This window comes from Euleptes europaea, chromosome 11, assembly GCF_029931775.1.
Source record: "Euleptes europaea isolate rEulEur1 chromosome 11, rEulEur1.hap1, whole genome shotgun sequence".
Classification (NCBI taxonomy): domain Eukaryota; kingdom Metazoa; phylum Chordata; class Lepidosauria; order Squamata; family Sphaerodactylidae; genus Euleptes; species Euleptes europaea.
The window spans coordinates 29,096,934-29,117,311 of record NC_079322.1 but is presented as its reverse complement, the minus strand read 5'-3'; the positions used below and the strand labels follow the sequence as shown (position 1 = coordinate 29,117,311).

Below are 20,378 nucleotides of genomic sequence, written 5' to 3'. Positions count from 1 at the left end.
AAGCCGGTTTGATTCTCCCTTAAGTGGTAGAGAAAGTCGGCATATAAAAACCAACTCTTCTTCTTCTATTACATTTGAATGTCACCTTTCCTCCAAGGAGCTCAGAGTGGCATACAGAATGTCCTTATGTAATTAAGATAAGAGAGTTCCAGCAATAGAGTTACATCTGGACACTTGCCTGTCTCTACCATCCTCTCTTGCCTGAAGTCACAAATCCTTTTGTTTCTTAGACCCTGTTTATCCCAGAACTCGTTGCAGGGATCCCGGCTACCCTATCCAAGGATCCTACTAGTTGGGAATCTCTCAGCCTGATTATATTTCTAAGTTGAATCTTCTGTTTATGTGGCCAGAAAGACTACTAAATCAGCATAGATAATCTTTTTGACACTTATGTATACATCCTTTTTTTCTTCTTAATCTCCTAGACAGAATCATGAATAAACTGCAGGACACCAAGGACCAGATGATACCATGAAGAGAAGTTTACAGGTCCTCTATTGCCAACTGCTTAGTAAGTAGACCATCAATCCTGGTAAAAAAAAAAGATGTAAAACAGTTCTGATAGATTCCGTTTTAACCCTCCCTCGCCACAAAATTTCGTGTCTTCATGAAAAACTGTCTACACTTCTGTGTTGTTCCCTTGTCTGCCCTGCGTTCCCCAAAGACTAAACTTGCACAAAAATATTGGATTTTCATTATTGGTACTTGCATTGATTTCAGTATTGTTGTCACCATAAGTAGCTTAAAAAAAAAAGTTCTTGTGTTGTCATCAAGCAAATTTGAGTAGTTTGTTTACTGAGACTGTAAGAGCCATAACTCTCAAAACAACACCAGAAGACTGTTGTTTTTATGGACTAAGTACAAGATATATAGGAGCCCCGTGGCGCAGAGTGGTAAACTGCAGTACTGCAGTCCAAGCTGTGCTCATGACCTGAGTTCCATTCCGATGGAAGTTGGTTTCAGGTAGCCGGCTCAAGGTTGACTCAGCCTTCCATCCTTCCGAGGTCGGTCAAATGAGTACCCAGCTTGCTGGGGGTAAAGGAAAGATGAATGGGGAAGGCACTGGCAAACCACCCCGTCAACAAAGTCTGCCTAGTAAACGTCGGGATGTGACGTCACCCCATGGGTCAGGAATGACCCGGTGCTTGCACAGAGGACCTTTACCTTTACAAGATATATATTTTCATTATATATTTTATTTTAATGAGTGTACATGTGTGTTCTAAATAATGCACACTAAAAGTAAGCAATTCAACGGCTTAATCGCTAACCAAAACGCAAGGGCAGAGAGATAAGTGAAAGCTTTTTAGGGGAACTAATGGAGAGAGGGGAAAGTTGAATAGAAGGCAAGCATTTTTGAGGGACATTTTAAAAAAAATTCTCAGTGGTGACAAGGTGGTACCATTCACATTTGTGATAAGCAATGCTGAAATACGAGGAAACATCAAATATATGGATGGATGGGGTTTCCAGAGTTTTTGATTTGTTTTTGTTTTTTTGCTCCGCTGCCAAACTAATTTGGCATCCATCTTTATGTTTTAAATTGCTCGAGTGTAGCAACGTGACATCGCTCAAATAATTATTTCTTATAATGTTGTGACACAATTTATGGAAAAACAGTGGTAAGCCATACTTCATGGTTAAGTAAAAAATATTCTGCAACCAGACTAAATAGAGACTCAGTGGTAAACATACTGTGGCAGAGGGGTAGAGTTGCCAGCCTCCAGGTACTGCAAACCAGAAAAAGCACGCAAGAACAATATGATATAAATATATTAAAGTGACAAGTGAAAAGGTGAAATAAGTAGAAATACAAACAGAACAAAATGCACAAATATATACAACAAAAAAGTCCCAGCCTAGACACTTCAAACAATCGTCAGAAACTGATCTGATATAACAAGTTCAAAGGTAAGTATTCAGATCACAGATCTTGAAAATGCTTGTTCTATATAATCTTGCATTTCTCTTTTGCAGGAAGAAGTAGATAGAAGGCTTGGGAACAAACATCAAGAATTAATCCATAGCCTTCTGTCTACTTTTTCCTGCAAAAGAGAAATACAAGATTATATAGAACAAGCATTTTCAAGATCTGTGATCTAAATGCTTACCTTTGAACTTGTTATATCATATCAGTTTCTGGTGATTGTTTGAATTGTCGAGGCTGGGAATTTTTTGTTGTATATATTTGTGCATTTTGTTCTGTTTGTATTTTTGCTTATTTCACCTTTTCACTTGTCACTTTAATATATTTATATCATATTGTTCTTGTGTGCTATTTCTGGTTTGCTTCACCTGCTATACAGCACGGAGCCTTCCCCCTTTTTTCCCAGCCTCCAGGTACTAGCTGGAGATCTCCTGCTATTACAGTTGATCTCAAGCCGATAAGAGATCTGTTCACCTGGATAATATGGCTGCTTTGGCAATTGGATCTATGGCATTGAAGTCCCTCCCCAGCCCCTGCTCTTCTCAGGCTCCGCTGCCAAAATCTCCAGGTATTTCCCAACCTGGAGCTGGCAACCCTACAGAGGGGTGAAACAAATACTTTGGTTTGGTTTGCCAACTCAGTTTGATTGCAGTTGATAAGGAAATGAGATGTATACTAAGTAAATGTTTAATTAAATGTATGCATTAATGAGTCCTGTATAAAAATTTGATGCCTGGTCTTCATTTTACAAAGCAGCGTGACAGTGTATGAGTCCACATTGAAAAATACTCGAGTAGAGTGTTTTCTTTGGGTCACTGGGGAGGCTTAACACTTTAATTTCATTCCTGAACCACCTTTGCCCCTCAGGATTGACCTTGATATACCAGGTGTCTGACTCAATATAAGAGAACTTTATGTATCAGCTACTTATTTGTCTCTAGGTAAGTGCACTGACTCAAATATTTAGGATTGCTCTTCATTTCCATTTTCTTTAAATTGGTTCTTCTTGTTTGGGAGTCTTTGGAGAACAAGCTTCTAAATTTCTAGAGCCGATTAGAAGCAAAATATGAAGGGAACTGTAATCTTTTGCATTAATGTTCCTCATTACATGGTTTGCTTTTGGCTTCTATGTTACATGCTTTTAGAGAAAAGAAAGAAGGTAATCTTTTCAGAGGTGTTCGGAATGAGAAAAAAAATGTTCTGATGCCATATAACCAAGCAGTGGGTGTGTTATTGGCACATTGTATTATGAAAGGTATGGATCTTTGAAGTGTCCCTTTCAATGTAAGCTGAACGAATAGATTCATTGCATGGTCAAGCTGTACAATGGTGCCGATTCCCTGTATCCTGTTTTATGCATTCTTATCATTCTGCCACAAGAGCTAGCAGTGACAAATGTTTAGTATACTGTATTTATGTGGAGCTATTGTTAAAGCGTTCTTTTCACCCATCCCTTATGGCTAGGGAAAGATGTATGTCTCAGTTCACAATAACCCAGTTTCTTAGTTTGTGCCTCCTAGGTAGAATTTTACTTTAATGGGGTTTTTCCCCCCAATTGCATTTCACACACTCCACTTACCATTCCTGAAGCGTAAGTGCATCTTCAACATGAATAGGGTTAGAAGGTTTCTCTTTATGAACTTAAACCATAAAGAAGCGACCATAATTTTGTTCTGTGACCCTTATTCAACAAAAAGAAGTGTTGCTGTATAGTCTGTGCAACACAAAATGGAACAATCTTCTGGAAAAAAACAAGATACAGGCTGAGGTTAGTAAGAAATGTTTTTTGGGTCTCTTTACTTTAAATAAGTAAACAAATGCAAAAAGGAGACAGGAAATGTGTCTCTATATAACTTTGTGTGAAGCCTCCAAATGAGGGTGCAGCAGCTGAACTCAAACTGGAACAGACTTTTATTGTTTATCAGTTGGTAGTTTAACTTTAATTAACCATTTAAACATAATGCATCCTGTTGGTTTCAATTAGTTTTCTTTCCAATAACCTTGCAAAGGATATCAGCTGTGTACATACTCGATTGTCAAGTTGCTCCAATAGAAATGTGTAGGCTTAACAAAATTAAGACTTCTTGGTTTGAAACACACACAACATTTCACAACAGATTCTTGATAAATTACTTGAAGGCTCTAGCTCAGGGGTGTCGAATTCAATTGTTACAAGGGCCAGGTATGACATAAATGTCACTTGGCCGGGCCGGGCCATGCCTCACCAACCCAGATCAAGGGTGGAGGGGGTGGCTGCCTCGGCTGGCTCACGGGCCGGATAAGAGCTTTCAAGGGGCTGGATCTGGCCCGCGGGCCTTATGTTTGACATCCCTGTTCTAGATGGGTTCTGTTGATGAACTCCAATTAAAGTGAAAATGGGTCCACAATTTGCTACTGGGCAAGCGTTATGGAGAACATTAGCAACTTCCATTAGGACAAATATGTAGTTGGCTCTTCAAGGAAAATACTAAAAAAAAAAACACTTAATGTGGTGATTTAAGTCCTGCAGCATGAACCACCACAATTCAATATCTATGGCCGTTTATGCAGGGCTGTTTCCCCATGGTCACCCCCGCCGACTGCTTCAGAGCTTCCTTTTGATTATGCATTTCTTTCCCGACCGTCAGAGGTTGCCTTGCGCTCCCCACGCGTTTCCATGCGTGTTGCACATGTTTTCCAGATTCTGGCTAAAACAGCATCTGGAAAACACAAGCAAAAGGTGCAGAAATGCGTGAGGGAAACAGCCCTGCATAAATGGCCACAGTGTATTATTTTTCTCCATCAGTTGTTGAAGTTGAATGTATAATTTTAAAAAATTACTGACCAAAGTATTTGGGAAATTATGCTTTCTGTGTTGCAGTCATATCCTGTGGATTTCCAGTTTCTTTAGGTAGACTGAGTGGCAGAATAACATGGGCTGTCTGAGGGCCACACTACACACAATACAGTTTCCCCTGATGAATTTTATTTTTACTTTCTCCAAAATGGAGGCTTAGTCTGTAGTGGAAGACTCATATATGGCAAGTTTTTTGCAATACTTCTGTAATGCTTTCTTCTCTGGCAATTTTTTTCTGCCAGATGTCGCTGCCCCAAGCTGTTTCCTTTTCCCACAGGTGCCTAGATCGTTTCTCTGTTGGGGGGAAATCAGTAGGGAACAATTGATAACAGAAAGTCCAGTGGAAAGGGAAAAAGTCAAAGAAAAGCTACGTGCAACAGAGGGTCAAATTAGATGTAAAAGATATCACAGTTCTCCAATCATTTTTAAAAGATAAAATGACAGGCTCATGTGCCTAGAGTTCAGATTGGGGCCGCATGGGGAAGGAAGAAGGGGTTGGACCCTTCAACCCCTTCATGATTTCATGAACTGTCCCATTCTGTAATTTTTATTAGGACTTTAAGGAATGAGAAGTTTTTTTAAAGGAGGCCAAATCAACAGATGCACACAGTACCCGCTGTTCCTGGTATGTTCTGGGACATGTTACAAGAGAAAAACGGGCAGACATCACTCAAAATTACGTGTAACTTTCACACAGTGGCATAGTCAAGAACTGGAACCCAATCTAGGCAATATCTCTCTGTGCTGCCTTATACAGCAGCTGGTACATTTCCTGGCGCCCACTTGGTTCTTCCCCAGAACCTCTCCTTCAAGGGCCAATCCTGTCTTTCTTCTGCCTAGGGTTGCCAACCTCCAGGTACTAGCTGGAGATCTCCTGCTATTACAACTGATCTCCAGCCGACACAGATCAGTTCCCCTGGAGTAAATGGCCGCTTTGGCAATTGGACTCCATGGCATTGAAGTCCCTCCTCTCCCCAAACCCCGCTCTTCTCAGGCTCCGCCCCAAAAATCTCCTGCAGGTGGCAAAGAAGGACCTGACAACCCTAGCTGGAGTTCTTCCAGAATTCCAACTGCTCTCCTGACTACACAGTTCAGTCCCCCCTGGAGAAAGTAGCAGCTTTAGAAGGTGGAGTGTCTGCCAGCACATTCCTGCTGGGCTCCCACCCCTCCCCAAATTCCACCTACTCTAGGCTCCAACCCCAAATATCCAGGAATTCCTAACTTGGAGTTGTCAACCCTATATCTTTCCCAAATCTTTGAACCAAAAGAGATTTGGGAAATCAGAAAAAATAACGGGGGAAACCTCTGAAGGTGCACAAATGTATTGTGATGCAGTGGGGGACCAGGAAAAAACCCACTTCCCAGAAGCATTGAAACTGGGGCAAATAACCCCTGTGGAAAAGGTGTTAGGAAATGCTGCTGTTCACTTTAGTTTTTCATTCAGAATTGCTTTCTGTCACTATTTCTCTATTGGTATTTTACTGAGCATGAACTGACATTTTTCATTAAGCTGTTGCTGTAGCTTCATAGTAGAAATCCAGCTGGGTTTTAAGATTTATTTGACAGTATCAAATAAGGTTTTTAAAATGATACGAAAGGCTGCAATCCTGCATAAGCCTCACTGAATTTAGTGTGATTTATGCACGCAGGGCAGAATTTTACCCTTACAATGGAATTGTGTAGGGCTCATTTTGTCAAAAGCATAGGGTTTTAAAGCTACCAGATTTTTGCATTTCAAGCAGCCATGTGCAATGCACAACAGTTTTCCGTTCCTGAAATCAATGTGTGCAATATTTTGGCATTGTGAATTCAAAGCTGGTCATTTGCAGTATACCACTGTGTTGAACATTGTTGTCTCCTTTCCTGATGCATGTTCATACCGTGGAAGGGTTGTTTTAAATCTATGTGCAAGAGCACTGCATGAGAAAAGCAGAACTTCACCTTGTTCTCCAGTTGCATGACAACGGAAGAAGCAGAAGAACAAGAGCTGCTGTAGAAATTACCTGTTATGGAAGTACATGGGCTAGGGTTGCCAGGTCCCTCTTCACCAAGAGATCTCCAGCTACTACCTGGAAATTGAACTGAGAAAAATATGCACAAGTACTACCAGGATAGTTGTGGGAACTATAGTACTTAGCTCAATCAAATGATACACAAAAAACTATGCAAACATATATTGTGAATAACATATAACATCTACAAGATTGTGAAGACAACAGTGAATCTATATACAAGCAAGTTCAAAATAGAAAGTCTCTTTCAAGGTAAGTGAAAGTCTTAGCTTAGGTGGTTCTTCAAAATGTAGCACAAGGAAAGCTGAGGTAGGAGAATAAAGCTGGAGATGAAAAAATCAACAATAACGCCGTCTGGATGTTCTCAATAATATCAGCAGTATGGAGCCTTTAAATAGAGAAAATATGCATCAATAGCACATGTAAGATAGGAGAATGATATTATATTCATATCATATACTTGGGAGCATACATTGTTGCCCCAAAATAAATCACAAAGTTACAAATATGATAAGCCGTTAACATTGACGGTAAACTAAACACTAGAGCACAACATGAAATGACATGCGTTGAATTCCCGCGTATTGAAGTGGCTCTTAATGTCCGTAACTTTGAGGTTCAGATCTTCCCCTGTGTGTTAGGGTGCGGTTTACAGGGGTCCGGTTGTCACCCTGTTTCGGCCTTTGTTTGGCCTTCTTCAGGAACCACTATAATATTATGTTGATAAAAATATTAACAAAAATGTATACAACAGCATAAAATAATAAATACGAAGTTCAAAGGCATTGGCTTATAAGAAAGTTTGTCTTATATTTTCAACTGTTAATTATAACAATTTAAAGTCATTGTTGCACATTAATGATACATTGTATAACTTAATAATATAAGAAAAATATGAAGGTACAAATATACCTTACTTACACGCTAGCTGTTAAGTAACCTGCTTTCGCGTTGGTTAAGGACTGAAATCCTCACTGAGTTCTTAACTATTTCCCCTCAAGGCTTGAATGTTGCTTGCATGCATCTGGTGAATACTCTTAAAGGTAAAGCGTCTTTATAGGAAACAAGCCATGTCCAGTGCAGTATTATGGCCATGTGGATATAACGTATTGAAAATATGAATATACTTAGTCTCCTGGCGCCTCAATATTGTATCAATGTCTACTTTTATTGTTGTCACGTTTAACATATCTCCAAATAATAAAGAATGATAACTCATCCTCTGAGTGATTTTTCTCCAGGAAGTGTTGTGTAAGAGGTGCATCTAAGACCCGATTCCTGATCCTTGAAAGATGCTCATCAATGCAATATTTTATTGGTCTACTAGTTTTCCCAATGTACCAAAGTTGACAGCTACATTTAATTGAATATATCAATGATTTTTAATTAAAACTATTAAAGCTGTTAATGAAAAATTTCTGTCCAGACATGGGATTAGTAATTTCTCGGACAGGTAACATATATTTACAAAATTGACAGGTCCCACATTTGAAATTTCCATTTGGTAAGGTAGACCTTGGTCTAATTTGGGTATTCCAATGTACCACAATATAGACCTGGTGCATCTGTATGCAATGCGAGGAGGTTTAGTGCAACCAGGTATCTGTTGCACTAAGTGCCAATGTTTGCATAAAATGTTTCTGATCATGGGGGAAAGAGATGTGTATTGTAACACACAGGTCAAGTGGGAGGTGGATGTCTTAGAGCAGGGGTCCTCAAACTACGGCCTGTCAGGGTCCTGAACCCGGCCCCTTTAAAAAATTGCAGCAGCAAGGTAATGCTGGGAGGAAGTTGCGTGTCACTCTAGCCCTTCCCCTCTCTATGGTGAGCCTCCCTTTCCGCCCCTCACCTTTGTGCCTATCGTGACTTTCAGGCGCGTGGCCGTAAAGCAGGGGGGGCATGGGTGACGGGAAAACCGCGGGCCGCCAAGGCTGGGAATGGGAGGGCGCTTGGCGGCGGTGGCTGGCGGGATAGGGCTGCTGGAGCAGTGCCGCGAGGCTTTTGGTGCTGGAGACTTGTACCAGGTGCTGGGCGTGCCGCGCGGCGCTTCGGCTGAGGAGATCCGCCGTGGCTACCACAAGGCCTCCCTGTGGGTGCACCCGGACCGTGCCGACCTGGAGGACAAGGCGAAAGCCACCTGGCACTTCCAAGTAAGGGAGTGGCGGGAAGCCGCCCGCCCGCCCCCGCTCAAGCCTGGCTCAGGTGGAAGGAAGTGGGGCTGGGCAGCCTCTCCCCTCGCCGCCTCCTCTTTCCCTAGCTGGCCGCGACAGGCAGAAATGTGAAAGGTGACGCTTCCCCTTGCCGTGGAGGATGAAGATGCATAAAGCAGACTTTCACACCACGCATAGTTAAACTGTGGGACTCCCTGCCCCACGATGTGGTGAGGGCTGCCAACTTGGAAGGCTTTAAGAGGGGAGCAGGCATGTTCATAGAGGAGAGGGCTGTTCATGGCTATTAGTAAAAACGGATGCGAGTCATGATGCATATCTGTTCTCCCCAGGATCAGAGGAGCAGGCCTTTTATATTAGGTGCTGTGGAACACAGGCAGGATAATGCTGCTGCAGTTGTCTTGTTTGTGGGCTTCCACAAACAAGACATAAGACGACTGCCAATACAGTTGTTTGTGTTGGCCTGGTTGGCCACTGTGTGAATGGACTGGTGGACTTGATGGACCTTAGTCTGATCCAGCATGGCATTTCTTACGTTAATCATTTTACGAACTTTTTTGGGATTAAATGGTACCCTTCCTTCAAGGAGCTTAGAAGAACATTCTTAGAATCAGTGTGAATAGGAATTTGTTCATATTTTTTTCAAACTATAGTCCGGCCCCCAACAGTGTTTGAGGGACAGTAAACTGGCCCCTGTTTAAAAAGTTTGAGGACCCCTGTCTTAGAGTCTTGTCTTAATAATTCTGCCCTTGATATAGATTGTGTTCTTTGCATGGCTGACAGTATAACCTTGTTAGGATAATTTCTCTGTTGTAAGTCTTTTTTAAGTTGATGAGCTGAATTATTGAAATCAGAGGTTTCGGTTGCATTTCTTTTAAGCCTAAGCAGCTGACTATATGGGAGGTTATTTCTCAGGTGTAAAGGGTGAAAGGAGTTGTAATGGAGCAGGGTGTTACGATCCATGCTTTTTTTATATGGGCGAACTTTAAAAGTCCCATCTCTATGTTTAAATACAGTAACATCTAGAAAAGGAATTTCCGAATGACTCCTGAGAGTGTAATACTGGGATCTTGCTGGTTAAGCCAATTTTTTTAAATATTTTTATTAATTCTCAATAACAAATAAGGGTACAGAAGGAAAAAAAGGGGAAGGGAAGGAAAAAAAGAAAACATTACAGCAATATTGTTCAACATTGATATGCCTAGTGCTACCCCCTGTGGAGTATAGCAATACATTAACTTACTCGCAAAGTGGATTTTGTTTTTATTATTATTATTATTGTTATTTTCATTTATATATAGACATACCAGGGAGAAAGGAAAATAATATTATTTACATATCATTTTGTTACTTTCTAGCAATATCTACCCCTTTTTGTAATACCGTCTTCCAAATTATTATTGTTATTTTTCCTATTAGTAAGTTGGTTTAATTAGATCTTTTGTTTGGTGTTTTAATAAATTCATAAAAGGATCTCCATCTCTCATAGTTCTGTTCTCGTGTATTATCTTTCATATATTCTGTTAAATGTGCCATAGTAATATATTCTAGGGATTTGTCTAACCATGTTTGAAGTGTTAAGCCAATTTTTGAAAGCCAGGAAACTATCCATATCATGCATAGCCACAAAAATGTCATCCACATATCTAAGATATGCAATGATTTTATCTTTATATGGATTATTGTTCAAAATGTGGGAATGTTCAAAATGCACCATATAAATGTTGGCAACTGATGGCGCGATGCGCTGCCCATCACAACCCCATTAACTTGTAAATAAAAATCTTCCTGAAAAATAAAATAATTCCTTTCTATTATTATGTCCAAAAGACTAAGAAGGAAATGGGTCGAAGGTTGTAAGATAGGACGGGAGTCCAGTAGATCTTCAATAATACCTCGTACCCTTTCTGTTGGAACGTTTGTGTATAATGCATTGACATCCAAAGTACCTAGTATACAATTTAAAGGTACAGTAAAGGTAAAGTAACTGTGGAAATAAAATGACGGGTATCCTTAATATAGGATTCAGTTCTTATAGAAAAGCAATGTAGAAATGATTCCAGGTACTTAGCTAGAGGGTCTAACGCAGAGTAATTCCCGCTACAATTGGTCTCCCGACAGGGGGACGTGTTGCTTTATGTATCTTTGGTAATATGTAGAATTTTGGTGTCTTAGGGAATTTGTTGTATAGAAAGTCTGCAACGTCTTTCTGTATGTAGTCATGAGCAAGAACCCACTAGGGTTGCCAGTTTCCCCCTGGCTACCAGTGAGGGATGGGGGATAGGGTTGCCAGATCCAGATTGTGAAACTTTTGGAGATTTGGGGATGGAGCCTGGGGAGGCCAGGGACCCCATTGGGACACAATGCCACAGTTTACCCTCCACAGCATCCATTTACTCCAGGGGAACTGATCTCTGTTATCTGGAGATGAGCTGTAATTCTGGGAAAGCCCCAGGTGCCACCTGGAGGCTGGCATCCCTGTCTGCCACTTCTGCGCAGAAAAACAAACTAAAGCTGGGATTCATGGGTGAATGTATCTGGCTTATGCACTCCCCTGGATTGTCAACATATAGGGCAAAATACACATTCCATTGAAACCAGTGAAGAGACTAATTGATTCCAATGATGGTAGAAATATATCCTCTAAAAACCGTAGATGCATTTTTTGAAAGCGCGAGTACCGCTTTTGCAATCTGGGCCACATGATACATGCACAGATGCTAACTGTTAAACCAAGGCTGGAGCTATAGATTCACAGGATGTGTTTTAAAAACTCTGTGAGTGAATTTAGGATTAAAAGATTCTTACATGACGGCATTGGCTCATTCTGTCAGGAGATGGGCAAATCCCTGTATTTGCGCACAATGTCTCCTCGTCCTTTGATGGTTAGCTTGACAGAAGGCGTCTTCACTTTTAGGCACATTCTGACACATTTATAAAGAGCCAAAGCAAAGCTCTTTTAAGATTAATGAGAAAAGGGCCACTTTCTATTATTCATGGTCTCCGTATACTCACCATAGCCAATATGGTTTCTTTATGGTAGAAACCCAGGCTAGCCTGATCTCGTCAGATCTCAGAAGCTAAGCAGGGTCAGCCCTGGTTAGTATTTGGATGGGAGACCACCAAGGAATACCAGGGTTGCTGTGCAGAGGAAGGCACTGGCAAACCACCTCTGTTAGTTAGTCTCTTGCCATGAAAACCCCAAAAAAGGGTTGCCATAAGTCGGCTGCGACTTGACGGCACTTTACACACACACACAAAGGAGTTCAGTAAATTAATCTTCTGCCCAGCCATAAGTACAAACTATTATTTTCTGCTATAAGGCAACATAAGCAGTAGCTTTAGGGTTGCCAGCTCCAGGTTGGGAAACACCTGGAGATTTTTGGGGCAGAGCCTGAGGAGGGTGGGGTTTGGGGAGGGGAGGGGCTTCTATGCCACAGAGTCCAATTGCCAAAGCGACCATTTTCTCCAGGTGAACTGATCTCTTTCGGATGGAGATCAGTTGTAATAGCAGGAGATCTCCAGCTAGCACCTGGAGGTTGGAAACCCTAAATAGCCTGCAGGCATTTTCACATACAGGGCTCAGATCAATCTTGTTGCATCTGCTTAATGTTTTAATGACAATGAAAGTTTTCCCTCAAGCCTCTATGTTGTCAGGGAACATAATAACAAAAATGTCCAAGAAAGAGGTAGCTGTATTCCTGTAGCCCTTCAGGAATTCCCCTCTGGTTAACCATTTTCCTGCAAGGTTCCATATCTCTAATAGTTTAGCAGTGGAGTAAATCCATGCAAACCAATATCTCCAGATCGTATGATGTGCACAGTTTGCTATATATTCCTGTCTTTTAATGTGAGTTTGACCACTTCTAGGGTTGCTAACTCTTGGTGGTGAAATACCTGGAGATTTTGGGGGTTGAACCTGAAGAGGGCAGAATTTGGGGAGGGGAAAGACTCGAGCAGGGTACAATGTTTTGGAGTCCACCCTCCAAAGCAACCATTTTCTCCAGGGTCACTCAGATCAATTGTAATAGTGGGGGATCTCCAGGCCCCACCTGGAGGTTGACAATCCTAAACACTTCTGGCCTTAGGCACGCACTACAATTACTGGCAGATCTTTGTGAAGATCTGCTCTGACAGTTCTTAATAAATAACAGTTCGATAGACTTGCATCTCCCTGCCACATTCAGCCTGGAGGTTTCCCAGGCTACTAACAAGTGTTCAGCTGAATTTCTCAGCCAGGAAGAACATAGGACTAAAACAGCATGATAGCCTGTGTTATTTGAAACGATGAATCACTGCAAAAGTGCTTGAGAGAAGCTGAAAACTCATACGCTCCCCAAAAATGACTTGTCACATATTATTTGTACTTTCAGGCGCAACACACAATATTAGAAGTGGTAATTCTCCTATAAATTACAGAAGACTCAAACAGTTTCTGAGAAAACGTATAAATCCTGATTTTATGTACATAAGGCTTTTTCCTCCTGCATCTTCCTTCCTCTCGTAGCCAGTTTGTGAGGCTCTCTTAGCACTTCCACAGTCTGATTCTTTATGGGTTTGGAAAATAACCTCTGTTCTTTGAAGCTTTGGTCCCTGCAGGAAATTCAAGACCCAGTTTTGAAATATTGTTCGTTTTTGAAGAGCTGGCTGCCAGAGTGTTCTGTAGACGTTGCAGGCATACTGTGATAGTAACCTGAGCATCTCAGTGCCAAGGGCACCAGAAATTAAAAAGTAGCCCTTGTTATTAACGTATTAAAGATTAGGAGGAAGTTTGAAGACCAAAATAGTGAAATGTCCCATTAAGGGATATCTTCTGGGCATGGAGATCACCGGGTATGTGTGTGTGTGTGTGTGGGGGTGGTAGTTGTGAATTTCCTGCATTGTGCAGGAAATTGGATGGATGGCCCTGGTGGACCCTTCCAACTCTATGATTCAATCTCCTTGCTTATACAGAAGGGTAATTTTGAAGGTTTCACATGGCAGCGAGGGTTTTCTTGGGGGAGAACTGGTGGAGACCCTGATCCTAGAAATACTTTGCTCAGACTGCCCTCTTCAGAAGCAGTTTTTGGAGAAGGCAGGCACATGTGTCTTGACAAGCACTCTTCTACATACAATATCGGTCCATGGACCTGAGAATGGTGGTGGGGAGGGACTGTGGCTCAGTGGTAAAGCAGCTGCTTGGCATGCAGAAGGTCCCAGGTTCAATCCGTGGCATCTCCAGTTCAAGGGACTAGGCAAGTAGGTAATATGAAAGACCTCTGTCTGAGACCCGGGAGAGCTTCCGGTCTGAGTAGACAGTATTGGCTTTGATGGACTGAGGATCTGATTCAGTACAAGGCAACTTCATGTGTTCATGCGATTTAGTTGATGCAGGAAGAGACTAGGCATGGGGCAAGGGAGGCACCAAAACTGATTGTGTTCCCTGGGGTCCAAGGGCAGGATGGACCCCACATTACTATATGGGGAACCTCACTAGGAGATGCCAAATTCCTGAGGTCTGCCATGTTGGAGGGCTACATTCCTTATACAAGGACATTCTGTTTTACTCAGTTGCAGGAGATGGGTTGGTTCTGACAGCAGGACACAGCATGTCACGGTCGTGCTGTGGAAGTTGTGCTCACTTCTTGACCCACTGTTCCCCCCCCTCCATCATCTCACCGGGAGGTTTTATACTTTAAAGGTCCTCTCGTGTCACCCTGCAGATTAACTGTGGGGGTCTTTATCTCCAGATAAACATGGACTCATGTAAGACTAATTATTTTTTGTTTCTGTGCTTTTTGTTTTAGTTATACAAGTATTGGGGACTTTAAAATTAGTAGTGAATTAAAAAGGAATTCTGAATGCCAGTTATTTATTAGGGAGGCTTCTTTTGTAACTACTGACAAATGTTCTCGGTCGCATTCTTCAATCGGAGCTTCTCCCCCACCCTTGCATAACAGCAGGTACATTGTTATTTCAGAATAGCACTGACACTAGTCCAAGTGGGAAGCTGGAAAGAAGTTCATTTTGAATACCGTACTTTCAACGCCCACGCAGACGTAAGCATACCATTTAATTGGATTTCATGTTGCCCTGTGAAAGGGGGAAAGCGTCGTTGCAATCTGTTCCTCGGGGGACAGCAGCTGCCAAAGTTTTACTAAGAAAACCCAGTTGCAACAAGGGCAGATTGAGAAGTTGAAATGGGCCAGGACACAGCCACACAATGGTGGTGATAGGCGAAGTCTTGCCCATCACTTCATCCCTGAGTCCAAGCAGAGGCCACTAGGCTCAGATCTGGCCAACAGTGGTGTAGAAGGAGGCACTGGGCATGCCAATGCCCATTGTCACCTCCAAAGGGCCAGAGTGGTATAGTGGTTAAGAGAGGTGGTTTGGAGCTGTCGACTCTAATCTGGTGAACCGGGTTTGATTCCCCACTCCTTCACATGTGCGGCAGACGCTAATCTGGTGAACAGGGTTGGTTTCCCCACTCCTCCACATGAAACCAGCTGGGTGACCTTGGGCTAGTCACAGCTCTCTTAGAGCTCTCTCAGCCCCACCTACCTCATAAGGTGTCTGTTGTGGGGAGAGGAAGGGAAGGTGATTGTAAGATGGTTTGATTCTTCCTTAAGTGGTAGAGAAAGTGGGCATACAAAAACCTACTCTTCTTAAGTGAATGTTTCCTAGCCAAAATGTTATGATTTTCATTGTCTTTAACGTCGACCATTTTGACAGTGTAATAATTTATTTCAGTAGACTTGGGGGCGTGAAACTCTGGTTAGGATTGCACTGCAGGCTTTTTAAAAAAAAGAAGCAGTATATAAATAAGCACAGTGTATATGAACCAACTTCATGGCTGATATTGTACATTAATTGGTTGTTATTTAGAATAGGGGTTTCCAAATTTCCCACCTTGAGGAAACACTTTTTACACTGACTGTTTAGTATTTGTTTAAAGTTGCTTTGTGAGATCATAGTTCCATGTTTAGCAGGCATCAGTATGATGGTGACACACCACAGCATTTCCTGATCTAAGCCGTGAGATATAGACTGGGGAAGGCAATGGCAAACCACCCCGTAAATATAGTCTGCCTGGTAAATGTTGGGATGTGACATCACTCCATGGGTCAGTAATGACCCGGTGAATGCACAGGGGACTACCTTTACCTTTTAAACCTTGAGAAACTTTCAGTAAGTATCATGGATTAGTCTTGAGGCTGAGGTCAGGTAGGTGGCTGAGAATAAACAAGCTGAAACTGAATCCAGGTTCTTTAACACATTCTGTATGGGCTCTTTTTGAAGATGAATTGGAAGCTTCAGTCGCTGCAAAATGTAGCAGCTGGGCTTTTATCTTGGGTCGTCCACTCAGAACGTATAACTCTGGTGCTTAGTCATCTGCACTGCTTTTTTATCGGTAGCTTCTTCTTTTGCCATCAAGTCACAGCTGACTTGTGGCGACCCTAGGGTTTTTAAGGCAAGAGATGTTTGGAGGTGGTTTGCCATTGCCTGCCTCCATGTCATGACCCTGGTATTCCTTGGTGGTCTCCCATCCAAATACAAGCCAGGGTCGATCTTGCTTAGGTTCTGAGGTCTGACGAGATCAGGTTAGCTTGGGCTATCCAGGTGTTATTACTTTTAAAGTCCTTCGCAGCCTTGGATGGTACCCTTGTATCTATCAGACCTACACTCATGTGCCAGTTGCATTTTTCAGACAACCATCTTCTCTTTGGTCAGTTATGCATGGGTACTTTCACTCATGTTCGCCTCTGGTCTGTCTCGGTTGTTCCTTGGAGTTATGCATGAGTTTTCTGTCCATTAGAGATGATCTTGCTGCCAGCCCTCACAAATCCCGGGGCTTCCCATCCCTCTATTAACCTGATTTTTCAATCTCTCCTGAGCTCAGCCCACTTGAAATCCCAATGCATAAAGCAAAGTGCAGGACAAGGAAGCTTGGGGGAGGGACATTTCTCTCACAGAAAGAACTACAGCCAATTACAAAGTATGTCAAAAGGCAGGGATTCAAATGCTTCCTGCTTCTTACTTCCTGGGAGTTCTTTCTGAGCCAAAGAGAGGCATTTAGAAATGAGGCTTGGATTCCCCCCCCCCCCCAATTCCTTTTTAGGGAGCTCTGTTTTGTTTTTTAAAATGACCCGGCTCTTGGGTTTCTGGGGTGGGGGAGGGAACGACTTCTAAGCACTACAGTCAATTACAAAGCAGCATTTCAAGGGGCGGGGACTCACAAGCTTCTTGTCCTATTGCAACATGGTGTTGCTTATGTAGGCTGCCTTAAGTCTTACGAGAAAAGTGGGACACCGTTTTTTAAATTTATGTTTTAAATAAAACGTTGATTTGCCTGCCAAGGAATCCCTATGTGACTGCTAGGGAGCCACCTATGTGTTTCAAAGACTTGTGGGGAAGTTTCTAGAACACACCTAGATGTATTGGGCTTCATCTTCACCCAAAGTATTTGATAAAACAACGGAGAAAGCACTAGCTTTCACTTATGACTGGCAGTGTGTTGAAAAGGATGCTCACTAGTGATGGGGAAGAAATTTTTAGGAAACAGCAGTCACAACTACTGGTCTTCTAATTAAGGAACTTCTGATAGAATCATAGAGTTGGAAGGGACCACCAGGGTCACCTAGTCCAACCCCCTGCCCAATGCGGGAAATTCACAACTACCTCCCCACACACACACAGTGACCCCTACTCCACGCCCAGAAGACGGCCAAGATGCCCTCCCTCTCATGGACTGCCTAAGGTCATAGAATCAGCATTGCTGACAGATGGCCATCTAGCCTCTGCTTAAAAACCTCCAGGGAAGGAGAGCTCTGAGGAATCCTGTTCCACCGAGGAACCGCTCTAACTGTTAGAAAATAAGCCAAGAGAAAAGGCAGGGTACAAAGATTTTAAATAACCATTGAGAGGACCTTAGGATTCTTCCCCCGAATATAATTCGAGAGTTACTTTAGTAGATTTCTGGTACCACTGAGAAGATGAGCTGCATGCGAATGTTATGATTTTTGGAGTCCTAGAATGATCATCAGAGCTTCTGGACCTGCGAAAGAACTTAGTTAGTTAAAAATTACAGTGCAGAGAATTTACTGCAGTGGTTTTTGTTTGTTCGCTGTACTTTAAGCACATGACAACCATATCCCCAAAGCAGAGCTCGGTATCAGATGTATTATTAATATTTTGTTAGAATGCAATATGTTTTTGCACAGCATGAACATTTCTCTTGTTCGTGAATCTGAACACTCCTGTAATTCTAAAAATTGCTATAAATCAGTAGATTTCTTTCCCTGTAATGAAACATTAATAAATCTGGGGTGACAGGAAGAGTCACAAAAGGACTTTACAGTTGGTGAAATTTCACAGCAGCAGTCATTCGGCTTTCCTCTGCCAAGGGTACTCGACAACACAAGATGGCAAACTCTGGGAACTATTTTTCTTCTGAAATAAAGTAATTATTTTTTCACATAGTTTGACACATTTTTTTTCATTTTGAAGTCTCACCCTTTTGAAGAAAAGGGGGGAAATATGTGGGAGTTGATAGTTCTTTCTTTTTGGGTTTCTGAAGCTTATCAGCTGTGTGGGCCAAATCCTATAAACAAAGGATAGGATGCCTTGCATACCTCAATCCAAGTTTTTACACTGCTACTGTACAGGCAGTTGTTAGAAACTAAAGCTGATTAGGTTGTTACCGAGACATAAAACGGTTTTTCTGTTGGCTCAGGCAATTCAAGTTACCCGATACATTCTTATAGTTCCTTTTTTTGATACAAGCATTGTACCAGCAAGTCTGAACAAGTTAAAGCCAGACTTATCAGGAGCACAGTTTCCTTTTCGCGCAACAAAAATCACTGAGTCACCTCTCCACTCCATTTGGCCTATGCAACCAGTTTGCCTTTTAGCTAATGACTTTTCTTTAGGCTCCACAACAGAAAATCTTGTTGGTATCTAAAGTGCTACTGGTCTCGAATCTATGGGTGTAGGGTTGAGAGCTCTGGGTTGGGAAATACCTGGAGATTTGGGGGGTTAAGCCTGAGGAGGGTGAGATTTGGAGAGATAACTTCAATGGGGTATAATGCCATAGGGTCCATCTTTCAAAGTGGCCATTTTCTCCAGGTGAACTGATCTTTGTCCCCTGGAGATGAGTTGTAATAGCAGGAGATCTCCAACCACCACCTGAAGGCTGGCAACCCTAGTAAAATGCCATCAAGTCTAAGCTGACTTACAGCAGCCTCATAAGGGTTTCAAGGCAGGTGATTAAGCAAAAGTGGTTTGCCTTTGCCTCCTCTGCAAAGTCTTCCTTGGTGGTCTCCCATCCAAGTGGCAACCCTGCTTAGTTTCCAAGATATGACAAGACTTGGGCTATACTATACCATTCCACGACCCAGACTCAAATCTAGCTGTCCTTGAATCAAGGATCTGTATTTATCTGTAACAATCACCAATTCTCTTTACTAAGTCTTACTCTGCATTGGCAGACATTTGGTACAGCTGGACTTCCTGTAATCCCAAACCTCCTAGCCATGTCCGTCTTGCAACAAAAAGCAATTGAGAATGACGTCCAGTTCTTGTTTTATGTTGCAAGATATAGATGTTAATTTTTCCTTCCACGTGGAAAAGCAGTAATGTTGGCCCCTTGTTTTCGACCAAAAAAAACCCACTTTATTTTTACAGAGAAGTATATTTACATAAATACTTCATCAACCAATCATACAACTAGTATATTATTCAAGCAATTACCTAATTGCTTCTGTTAGACTTAACTGCAATCAATTTTGCAGTAATCAATTTCCTAATTCGGACACAGAACTGGCTGTGTCCTAAAAGTTCTGAAAAAGACAGACTTGGAAACTCTTCAGCGTTAGGGTCAGCTGCTTTCCCCGTGTCACGGTACAGTACGGATGTGTGGAATATAACCACATAATTGACTTGTATTAGCTGGTTCCTGTATATAGACTTTACTAGTATGGTATAGGATACAGTCACACAGGAAAGTTTCCCCACCACAGTAGTAATGCATTAATCAGCCCTCAGAAACAATCAAGTTGTTATTTAACTATGCAAACAAGGTTCCAGCTTTCAAGCTAAATATTTAATTTCTTAGTAAGTTCTATCATTTATTCATGGCTGTCCAAACCAGTTGTCGTAGAAGACGTGGAAGTTGCTGAATGCTATTGTTTTGGTACTTAGAATCCCACCAGAACATGTTGATAATGGTATATTACAGTAATATAAAGCAACACATGTTTTTAGAGTTTCAGAGGCTAGCCATGTTGGTCTGGAGTGGAACGGTTAGATTTGAGTCCAGTAGCACCTTAGAGACCAACAAGATTTTAGGGGTGTGAGCGTTCAAGAATCAAAAATTCCTTTGTCAGATCTGATGAAGGGAGCTTGGACTCTTTAAAGCTTATACCTCCAATCTCTTATTGGTCTCTAAGCTGTTACTG

At 42.0% G+C, this 20,378-nt stretch overlaps 1 protein-coding gene across 1 annotated transcript in view; it reads left to right on the top strand.

The window, feature by feature from the left end:
* Window positions 1–423: 423 nt before the first annotated feature.
* Window positions 424–20,378, top strand: part of TMEM108 (transmembrane protein 108) — a 106,114-nt gene continuing 86,159 nt past the window's right edge. The window contains exon 1 of the mRNA XM_056857519.1: window positions 424–511. Coding sequence (XP_056713497.1) covers window positions 472–511 — 40 coding nt within the window. The 5' untranslated portion in view covers window positions 424–471. The remainder of the gene's footprint in view (window positions 512–20,378) is intronic.